At 34.9% G+C, this 12,081-nt stretch overlaps 1 protein-coding gene across 1 annotated transcript in view; it reads left to right on the forward strand.

The window, feature by feature from the left end:
- Dhc98D (Dynein heavy chain at 89D) overlaps positions 1-12,081 on the forward strand; it is a 286,807-nt gene that overhangs the window by 239,709 nt on the left and 35,017 nt on the right. The window contains exons 43-48 of the mRNA XM_087343616.1: positions 1,487-1,744; positions 4,215-4,437; positions 6,691-6,875; positions 9,058-9,150; positions 9,873-10,025; positions 11,964-12,075. Coding sequence (XP_087199742.1) covers positions 1,487-1,744; positions 4,215-4,437; positions 6,691-6,875; positions 9,058-9,150; positions 9,873-10,025; positions 11,964-12,075 — 1,024 coding nt within the window. The remainder of the gene's footprint in view (positions 1-1,486; positions 1,745-4,214; positions 4,438-6,690; positions 6,876-9,057; positions 9,151-9,872; positions 10,026-11,963; positions 12,076-12,081) is intronic.

Below are 12,081 nucleotides of genomic sequence, written 5' to 3' on the forward strand. Positions count from 1 at the left end.
TTACAGGAAACATTAAGATGAAGTGGTCATCATATATACTTCCAAATGTCGTAGTTAAGTGGTTAGTACTACTCTTTCATATTCAGGAGGTCCCTGGTTTGATTCACATCTCACAGGAGGCCAATTATCATGACTGAAACTTTTGCAGTTTTCTCAGTACCTACAGATAAATCCTGGATGAATACCTTAAATAGACCATGATTGCTTCCTTTCAAATCTGTTACAGCCATTCTCCAATTTTAGCTACAGGCCTATAGGCCTGTAACCTACATAGTCCAGAATGAATGGTTTAGCACACGATATATACATTCTGGAAGACAATTGTGTCTCTCAAACTTGGTTATTATCTCTGAGATGTTTTTGTGGTTCCCATTTTCCTGTAGGTGATTCCTGCAGTAGTATTGTTATAACCTGTTATTAATTAGCTATTAGATACAAATCCACAGTTGAATTCTTACATGTGCATGAAAATGTTTACTCTCGTGTTCCAGAACTTTGGAACTTACCTTAAAAATATGACAAATAGTGTTTCAAATAGATTTAAATAAATCATCTTTCTAAAATGGCACGTAACATTAAGCAAACAAGACATGAACAATTCTGTTATTTCAGATGGAATTATATACATCATTGTGCAGCTAATCACTGCATACTTCATACTAAATAGATATTACTTTTCATTGTGTTTTATTCAGTATTTATGATACTGAGTAATGTTCCACATAAAACTTGATATTAATATGATTAAAAACCCCTTATGAATAATTTATGCCATGCATGATGGACCATGCTTAAGCAGAGTCAACATAGAATATGAGTTGCTCATGGTGACTGGTTGCAAGGATGTTTACTGGGGCACACAGTTGCACTGACATTGGAGTAACAATCTGACTGTTTGGAGGCTGCGTCACGGAAATAACTGATCTCTGTTGGACTGAGACTAATAGAACATAAAATGTTTCACAGAAGTTTAATATTTTCTGACCATAACATGTATAAAATGAGTATATAATAAGGAGGATATATCTGTTTATCCACACAGTTTATATCCAAATCTGCTATTGAACTTTGATGAAGTTGGGAGTCAACTGCAAATGTTGTCAAGCTTATTTGGTCTGAATGGGTTTATTATAACCTATTATTGTTTGAAGTTAAATCAGACTTTATAATTTTCTTAGATAACTGCATATAATATGGTTACATAACACCAAATATATATTTAAAAAGGATTTGAAAACTTTAACATTTGTTGATATGGGAAATATTTAACAAATTACAAAGAAACATTTTATAATTGTGTGGGACTAATATTCTCACGTCACCTTGGTGAAATATATTTACATCTGTTACTAACAAATATCAAGGTTTGTGAAAAATAACATTGTAAAGGATGTAGTTTGAAAATATGTGTATTGCAAAATCGAATACATATTTTCTCATGATGTTTAACTGTATTGTCATATACACCAATGTGTTATGTACTTAGGTTGGAAACCTGCAGTATGCATCCCCAGCCACTGTGTCGCGCGTAGGTATGGTGTATGTAGACCCTAAAAACTTAGGCTACAAGCCGTACTGGGATCGATGGCTAAAGTTGCGCCTTGGCAATGGTGAGAAAGCACAGCTGGAGAAGTTGTTTACCCAGTATGTGGAACCTCAAATTAATCACATCATAGATGGCCAGATGGGTCTCTTGCAGGTTGTTCCACTAAAGACAATTATACCACAGACACAACTTAACATGGTATGTATGATTTCTGTTCTGTGTTTTAATTGATAACACAACTGTAGAAAGTATAAATACATGCTATCTGCATTTACATAAACATGATATGTATCAGTACAGTTTCTTGTTTTATAAAAGTATTGTTCATCACACTAACAGGATATATGTCTATGAAACATTAAACATTTTCTCTGATTTGTCTAACAAATAAATGGATCTGATAGGTCTAATCATTACACACCAGATCATCTGAAAGAATGTGAAGTTTATAAGTCGTCCCTCAGAAGGAATTAACTGACATTTACCCTAATTCTATGTGGATGTAAAAAACCTTTAACTGGATTCCAATTATTGACACTGTAGGATGCGTGATAAGTCAATATCTATTCTGAGTGGTTGTAGACATTTTTCTTTGAAGTGATGTTAATAAAGCAAACTGTAAATGACGGAATTTTCAATAAGGTTTTATGCGCAACATACTAAATGTCCTTGTATGCTCCTGCTTTATCAGCACAAGTCCTTAGTTGAACAGCATGTTTGCTACTACTGGTCACATTTCCAGGAATGATGGTAAGAAGTCTGGTTGTTCTCTCCTCCAATTCTAAGTTCCTTATTTTGTGTGATTAACTTGTCCATGGCCTCCACAGGAAAAGTTACAAGATTGGCTGCAGAAGGCCCATTCATGAATATCATTACTCCCAATCTGTCAACCTGGCAAATGACTGTGCAGCCATACGTATGTGGATATCATTTTCAAAGAGATAATTTTGTAAAACTGTGTTGAATAGCCTATCACTTACAGTTTAATTAATTAAAATCAGTTCAAAAATAAATGCCTGCTGCCACTGATTACACTGTTCAACAAATTTTGGGTCATTTCTTGTTATGGGCATGAAAGTAAGTTTACCTTATAGATTTTGGGGTGCTAAACATGGAAATAGTGCTTAAATTGGCAGATCGGCTCTTGTTTTCGGAAAAACTACTTTGTTATATTTATACAAGGTATTTTTTAGTTATATGGCAATAAGATATAGTTACAAACACGTCGTCTTTTCGCCTTTCGCTTGTATTTAGCTTCTGGAGCATCCCTTTTCACCATCCAACAATAATCGGCTAACATGGCGGCACTCCATTTGCTTTTGTATCTTTGTTCCATTACTGAGATGTCTTGATGGAAGCGCCCACCATGTTCGTCGCTGACGGCACCACAGCTTGACGGGAAGAAATCCGGGTGTGAGTGCAAGAAATGCATCTTCAATGACATGTTGCACCCCAGTTTTCCATAAGAAGTCAGTGTGTTCACCTTCTGTTTGATAGAATTTATTACAGTCTTTATTTCGAGTCCGAAATGTCACTTTCACAGAGTGACCTGGAAGATTACACTGTTGTAGCCTCGAGGCCAAAAGCTCTGGCTTATTCTTCGGCAGTTCGAGATCCCTGATGAGGTCATTAAGCTCACTTTCTGTGATCCGATGTGGTTCAGAAGGATAGAGGCTTGTACAAAATGGTGGATCCCTTGACGTGTACGGCTGCTGTACTTCTTCGTGTAGGCTATATCAAGCTCAACATGGACATCATCAGTGTCTTCATCAGAGTCTACAGAAAAACTTTCTGGTGGTTCAGGAATAGGTTGTAGTTCACATGAGGCATGGGGCGAATTGCAGATGGTATATTTGGGTACGTCACTGTCCACGTTTTATTCATTGCCACCCCTTTTCGAATAGGAGGCACCATACAGAAGTAACAGTCTGTGATGTGATTTGTTGGCTCCCTCCATACCATGGGCACTGCAAAAGGCACAGAACGTCCCTTACGATTCACCCACGCATTGAGTTTTGATGAACAGGTAGTGCAGCGTATGTGTGGAGCCCAGTTCTTGTCCTGATCGCCTACTTTACACCCAAAGTACAATTCGTAAACCTTTTTTATGGCTTAGTTAACGTACACTTTCTTGGAGGAAACGTGACTTCTCCACATACGTGAAAGAAGTTATCTAGACTATTCACACAATTACGGGGCATATTAATCTTACGCGACACAGATACTACGCAAGAAGTAGGAATCTCGCAGAGAACCATTAACTGAGAACAAATCACCCAGTACCTGGCTGGACTCAACAAATACTGCAAGAGTTGAAGATGCATTAGAGGCGACAACAACTTTGTGGTGGTACTATAACTGACAATAATGTAGAGTAACTCACTAATATGAGACCCCGGCCGTAATTCGAAAACACAAGCCAATCGACAAATTTGAATGTGATTTTCGTATTCAGCAGCCTAAAATTAGTCAAGATCGGTTAGTTTCGTGTTCATAACATATTACGTGTTGACCAGTGTTATGTAGGCATACTTTTGTTTTCATTTCTTCTCCCCCCACACCTTTTAATTTATTTTACCTTTTCATCTTTATTTCCAGAAATGTTCTATGTCATAAATTGATATTCCAAATGGTGTAGCTCCAGAACTATGGCTGCTTTATTTTGCAGGTAACACAATTATGCTTCATGATTGATGCTCTGATTCCTGCCCAAGAGGACAAAAGCAGGCAGGTAACTGGGGAGCTGTTGGAGTGCTTATTCTTGGAGGCAATGTACTGCTCACTTGGGGCATCACTGCAGATGGAAGGGCGCTATCAGTTTGATGAATACACAAAGAACCTTTGTGGCTTGCTGATGATAGAAGACAGTTTAGACAAGAAGGCAACAATATGTAAGTTGATTGTCTAGAGGCATGAGACTGGTTGAGTCATGCTAGTGCTCACTGATCTTCATCAGTTTCTGTCCATTTTTTTTATCATGAGTACAACACTTTGGCTTTTAGCAGATGGAAAGTTTGGAGGATATTTCGACCAATAACATTACTACTTCTAGTTTTTATGGTCTAGGCAACTTCATGCTGTTCCTCTTAGTCTTCACCATGTAACTTATATAATTCCACTGTATCTTCAGCCACCTGTCTCTAAACATTCTATCAACTTGGTGTTTCCGTCTTATTGCACTTAACAGTCAGTATTTTAATAATACTATGTGTCCTGTATAAATCATGAAATTTCCTCATTATATTATATATAGTGTTGCTCATTTAGACCTACTTCATACTTCAAAATGTTTTCTTGAGCAGTTAGTTTTCATACACTTGTAATTTATGCTGTTCTTTCAAAATACGATGCCATGTTCTACATACATACAGAAATAGAAACTCATTTTGAATGTTTTGATATTTAGTGTTTGTAAAGTAGACAGAGTGGCTGCAATTTCCAAATTCAATAATAAGAAGCATTTCTGGACTCTGTTTTTTTTAAAATTCAATTTGATCTTTATTTCTGTTCTTTAGGATTAACCTCACATACACTTAATTGTAACATTTTATTTTTTTACGCATATATATGTTAATACTTTGTTGCCAAGATTCAGGACATGTTTTGTTTACACAGTTTTATTATACTTATTTCTAACATATTTATTTACTTGTTGCAACTGAAAATAAAAACTGTGAATGTATTACAAGGAATTATAAACACTCAAAAGGATTAAGGAATTAGGACACAAAATTATGAAAACATTAGAGTAATTATGAATGATACATAAGAAATAATAATAAAAACCAATAAAATAGGTATACACATCTCCACAATTAAATATTTAGGAAAATATTGAAGATCTGAGTGAATTCAACTTTGACTCAGCAAAGGAAGTAAAGGATTTTATTCTGGGTTTTCCAAGGCCACTTCAGAATAATTTTTTACTTGGTGTTTGTATTTACTCCAATATCCTATCTTCATATGCACTTGCTTACACTTTTCCTGATTATAAAGCAGCAGCATTATATTTACAAGACTACTTTTCCTTCCTTTTATCCATTCATGCAGTAGGCATACTTGTTTATAGCACCTACAATTTGTCTGACCATCGTTATGTTAGGCACCAAACATCCCTCTTACCTCTTAGGTTTGTAACAGACCAAAGAAGCTGTCTTGGTGTTCTTCATCAGGGTGATGATGGAGGCAGCATGATGTCTGAAACATTGGTGGACATCTACCAGACTACGTGGCGCAACAACCCAGAAGATATCAATCTTCAGACTCACCGCTGTGAAAACCTCAAATCTGACTTAAGCCCTTCTTACCAAACACCAAAAATTTAATGTCATACCTGTGAATTAATTTTAAAATAAATGAAATCACTTATTTTTGTATTATTAATAATAATAATTAAAAATAAGATATTTATTTTGCCTACTACATTCAAACTGATTTTGAAAATTGATAATTGAGAGTTCTTTCTTTAATTCTTGTGAACTTGTAAGAAAAAATAATATACTGAAGTTCAATTGAAGATGACTGTCTTCTGGGATGTTGCTCCATATAGTCTGGTAGAAGTTTATCAGTGTTTCAGAGGTGCTTGTTGCCTCTGTCATCAGGATGATGTTGTTGGCTGTGCTGATAGAGTCAGCAAGTACCTCTGAAACATCAGTAAACCTTTGCCAGACTACAGAGCGCAACATCCCAAAAGACGGTCATCTTCATATTATGCCTCAAAACCAGAAATCTCAGTTAAAATGCTTATGACTGGCATTTTTACATTAGTCATTTTCACTTGTAATTGTTATATATAATATAGGTATTCAGAAGGATTACATTATAACTTTAAAAAAATGCTTTGGTTTAGGCCTTCTTTTATGTTTTAACATGTTAAAAACCTTTACAAATAATCACTCTAATGCAGTGGTGAACAACATTAAAATGTATTCAATATTATGTATATTTATCATTTGGCATTCAATGTGTCCTGGGGTTAAATTGACCTCCATTTAGTTAAGTTCTTTCCCTACTAATTTATGGCATTTTTAAAGAGAAGTGTAGTGAATTATTTTCTCAGTAGGTAGAACATTTTTAAACATATTTTAAGTAATATGTTTAATTGATATTAATGATGGAACTTAACATAAGTTTGTTCCCAATAGGTAATTTGCCTTCATCACAACCTACTTTGTATGACTATTATTTGGATGACAAAAGTCAGTGCTGGGTGGCGTGGAAGTGGATGGTGCCAGAATATCTCCATGACCATAAGAAGCAATTCAGCGAGATTCTTGTACCTACAGTTGACACAGTGAAGACCTTGTGGTTGCTTAAACTGGTGAATGAGGTATGAATTTTAACATTCAGACACAGTTGTGGGTAGAAAGGAAAGCAACTGATATTGTACTTGGTTTAAAACACATTGTGCAATTAGCTATTTAATTTCAGCCAGGATCACTCTTATAAGTGATCTGGAATGATTATATTGTTGTAGTAGATAGTACAAAGTTATCTGGGCTTTGCAGAAAGTCCCCAAGATACGAATGGCTAACATTCAAAGAGTCATACATACAAACCTACCTAAATATGTCAATAATTCTGATACAGGTCTATATGTGAACCATTCTTGTCAAATTTGGGAACTACATGAGCTGCAGGAGCACAGTGCCTGCTCCCTGAGAGATGTTATGTGACATAACTTTTATTATTACCATTATTACTTTGTGCTACTTTTAATTTCAAAATATATTTAAATGTAATTAAGGGCTGATCAGGCTGTTGATGGCTGGATGGGAATATAACAGCTGTTAGACATATTAATGGTTTGACTGTGAGGTTTTTCTTGCTGAACAAAGCACTTGGGGACAAACCTATGGAACTTAAGCCATTTGTAACTAGGGGACTGCCTGTATAACTTGTCTGTTAGCAATATGCATATGCTATTCTTATGTAGCCTAATTCTCAAACATCTGCTTGCATTATCTTCCTAAGACTCATACTTTCATGCTGTTTTTGAAACCGTAAAAAAATACGGAGGAAACCCATTTCTGTTGTGGAACTGTTTGCAGCTGCCTTGAAATAAGGTTTTTAAAACATCAACATTTTCCTGCTAACTAAAAAGCAACAGACATCCTGGAATATTCAATATATATATTTAGGTAGTGCTGATTCTAGCATTTGCCCCATTTCATGTTCAGTTTGTTTTCCTACGTTGTTTTATGCCTGCTATTACACCTGCATTACTTTATACTACTGTGTTGTACGTAAGCTCAATTATGGGTTGTATTAGTACACAGTGTAATATAACTGCATCAGCATTGATATTAACAAGTTAAAACGAAAGTAATTCCTACAGAATTTACTCCTAAAAGGAAATGTTTTTGGCTTTATAATTAGATTTTGTATTTTATTTCCCATCAAAGGAAACATTTTCATTGTGAACAGTTTCTTCTTGTTTCACTTACAGAGTTTCAGTACTTAACTGAACAGTATCTTTGTTTTCTATTAAAATGAAGGAATTGTTTGTTAGTTCTTGCAATTTCAATTTTCCATCCAAAAATTTAGCAGACACTGCAATGATTGACAAATGAGGAGTGGAAAGACAAATGGTAGCTGTATTTAAGGTCTATTATAGACAATCACAGTTTGAATCTATTAAACTATTTATGTATTGGTCTTGTTTCCTGTGCTTGTTGAGTGAATAATATTACATAAATGTAACTGAACTATTACTTGAAGTAATAATGCACTTTTTTCTCAGTATTTCTTTAGAGGACATTATTTTTGGAAGGTAAGAATGTTTTATGTGATTTATCTGTCTATACAATTTTGGCTGTGCAATGTTCTATAACATAAGTTTGTATAAGGTACTAAGATATAAGCCTAGGTAAGTTAGAAGTTAATGGGAATGTTGGGCGTGGGAAGTACCATAATGGAAACCAACTGATTTTATTAATGTAGGATGAATTAATCTAACTCAACAACAAGAAGACAGAGTAACAAACTAGGTTTAAAGGCATTAAAATTTAAGAGAGCAAATTAACACAGGTTTTTACCTCATTAATTTTCAGGCTTATGTCAATGTTTTGATATTTCTGTATGAAAGCATGTGTTTCTGATTCTCTAAATAGAAGCATTATGATGTTTAATAGCTAGGTGTTACTTGTTACCTGACAAACCTAGTTAACAATATTTCTAGATATGAGTTAAGTTTTTTGTGGATCAGATCATAGTAGTTCTTCTGAAATGTTTCCAATTTAAAATATAAGATGACAAGGGTCAATCAAATGTGCCAAATCTCATGGAGTAACATTTGTTTACTTTACAAAGGCTTTGTGACTTTTATCCAGTTTCATAAATAGCCTAGATGGTCATAGACTTCTTGTCCTTCACATGTGAGGGAAGTGTTAAATTGTCCACTTGCTCTGCTGGATTTGAGCTTAAACTATTAGAATATGTGAAGGTCATATAAATATGTCAGAATTGATATACCATGCATGCATTTCCAAACATGTTCTTTTTTTTCTTAGGTTAAGCGGCCAGTAGTTTTGGTTGGAGAAACTGGAACTTCCAAAACTGCAGTTATTCAAGACTTTCTCAGACAGCTAAACCCAGATGTATATGTAAGTACTCACACATCTGGGATACCAAAAATATGTACAGATCTGAACATTTTAATAGGCCTGCTTCATCAAAAGTACATAATAAATCATTCTAAGGTAATCATATTTAATATAATCTAAACATAATACATGAATAATTATATAAAAAAGACAAATGTGGCTGACAGGTTAACTTTATGCTTCCTATTCAGAAGCTCCTAGGTTCAAATCTTGTCCTGGAGACTGGCTGTTTGGTTGTAGATTTTTGTGATTTTTTCAGTGCCTCAAGGTATATGGCAGTATAGTACATCAAATTATATCATAAAGAATACAGATAATAATGGTACATTATTATCTTAATTATAAAACACAATGATAACTGTATGTGCCACCTAATTTAACATCCAGAATCTCTGAGTGTTGTGCATGTAGTGTGTTTATGAGTGTGTAATGATTCTCAGAATAAACAATGATTATTTGCTTAAACAACATTAACCAATTGATCTTTGTAATGGTGATGCATTGTTTTCTTTGAAGTGTGAACTGGTTTTTAAATATATTTAGAGGAGGTCTGTGTTTCAAAAGGTTAACTAATAATATTTTATAGTACTTGGGTTTGACTGCATTTCTGTAATTTAAGTGCTCCTGAAGTGATCTGTGTACCATCATTATTCACTTAAATTAATTGATTATACTTAACCTTTATTTATGATTGTGATCAATATTAAGTTTTGGGTTTTCAGATGACTTTGAATATAAACTTCTCCTCCAAAACTACATCACTGGATCTGCAACGGAATTTGGAATCAGTCTTGGGAAAACGAAAAAAAGGCACATATGGTCCTCCAGCAGGGAAGAAACTGGTTTGTTTTATTGATGACCTGAACATACCTCAAGTAAGTTAAAAGTTAAACAGCATCAGCAGGAATATGTGTAGGCCTACCAGTCTCATGCAAACTTTGAAATATCAGACATTTAAAAATAGGTACACCCACATTTAAGTAGTAGTTGTGTCTCTGCAAAACACTGTATAAATTGTATTAATTTTCAATGCATATACTTTATATTTACAACAGAGATTACTTTTGTGAACAGACATGTTTAATTTTGTATTTACTGATTATGATAATCTGGAAGTGATATAACACTGTACTAGCATAGAAGGTGAAATTATGCATATAAGTATGGCATTAGTAGGTTTATATTAAAACTATTTTTGATTCACATGTAGCAAATCATCAAAAATTCTTCAGAAGATCACATAATGGTCTTGAATTAAGTAAGCTGGAGATTCGTGGACTTTGATTATGGGATGTGGAATAAGTGGTGTCATCAACATAGTAATTTCCTTTAATCCTTGGTCAGTAATTATAATTGCTATCCAGGGAGTTGAACTTAGACTTGCAGCTCATGGTGGTTAAATATCTGCAGCATAAAGATACTGGCCAAATGAGGAGTGGAGTTAAATACGAGGGTTACTTCAAAAGTCATGGCAACTAATTTTTTGGGGGCAAACATGTTATATTGAAGAAAGTTCAAAATATACATATGAAAGGGCACGATATACTCCTCCGAGTGGCGTAGTCAGATCAGGTAGGTGTGAATGGGTGTAGGTATAGTAGGCAAGAAAAAAGGTACATTATGGATTGACCTTTTTTTTCCATTCAAAAAATTCAATTGTGATTAAAAAAATTCAAAAATTCAATGTGAGTTAAATCAGAATTCTTACATAAAGGCTAGCAACCTTCAAAGTAGTCTTCGAGTGTACGAGTATCAAGTACTCGCTGCCAACGATGAGGAAGACGGTAAATACCATCAGCTTCACCATCTCCAAATCTTGCCATCTCGCGCCGAACTGTGTTCGAAATGTCCTCTCGTGTATGAAAGCGTTTCCCTCGTATTGGCTGTTTCAATCTGAGTATTAAGTCATAGTCACATGGCAAATGGTCGGGTAAATATGTAGGATGGTCACAGTTGAATTTTTTGAGGATTTAAGAATAAAAGAAAGGTTATTCCGTAATGTGCCTTTTTTCTTGCCTACTATACCTACACCCATTCACACCTACCTGATCTGACTACGCCACTCGGAGGAGTATATTGTGCCCTTTCATATGTATATTTTGAACTTTCTTCAATATAACATGTTTGCCCCCAAAAAATTAGTTGCCATGACTTTTGAAGTAACCCTCATATATGTGTTCACACATGTATAAGCTGTGTGTGCCGCAGCAGTGAGAGATGAGGGACACAGTGTACAAGAAAGCAATTACATTATTTATTTCTAATGGATATTGCCCCTACTTTAAATGTAAAGCAACACAGCCTACCATATGAAAGATATTGGGAATGTGTCTGTTCTCAGTTTATCCCACATTGGTTTCATGGCCTGATTGTGTTCAGAGTGCTCCCCCCCACCCCGCCCCCGCATAGGAATGTTAAAATCCATAATACCCACTGCTATACACCGACATCTGTTTCATATGCATCCATTCGAGAGGCACTAGCTACTTCTGCCAAAAGCCTAAAGCCAAAAGCCAAAGTAGCTTGTTTATGGGACACTGGATGTAGTATAAATACATGAAAGTTTTGCGATAAATTTTATGTTTATTTCAAAAATTACAAGTTAATATTATTTATTCATATTACAAACAGAGAAGTGTTAGGGTTTTGATAGTTAATCAGATATCATAAGGATCTTACAATAACTTAGGATCTTGGGACAGATTTTCATGCTCTGCCTTGAATTTTAATACTTGATCCTCAGACTGTTCATGCTTTGGACTAGGTTTCCACCAGGATTCACTTGTTATACTTTAATCTGTTCATGTTCTCAGGTGGATGAGTATGGAACCCAGCAACCAATTGCTTTGCTGAAACTTACTTTTGAAAAAGGAGGATTCTATGACCGTGGGAAAGAGCTAAACTGGAAAAGCATTAAAGATATGGGTATGT

Source organism: Zootermopsis nevadensis, unplaced genomic scaffold (assembly GCF_977971745.1).
Source record: "Zootermopsis nevadensis isolate Lab colony 2312 unplaced genomic scaffold, Znev_1.0 Znev_ptg000006l, whole genome shotgun sequence".
Taxonomy (NCBI): domain Eukaryota; kingdom Metazoa; phylum Arthropoda; class Insecta; order Blattodea; family Termopsidae; genus Zootermopsis; species Zootermopsis nevadensis.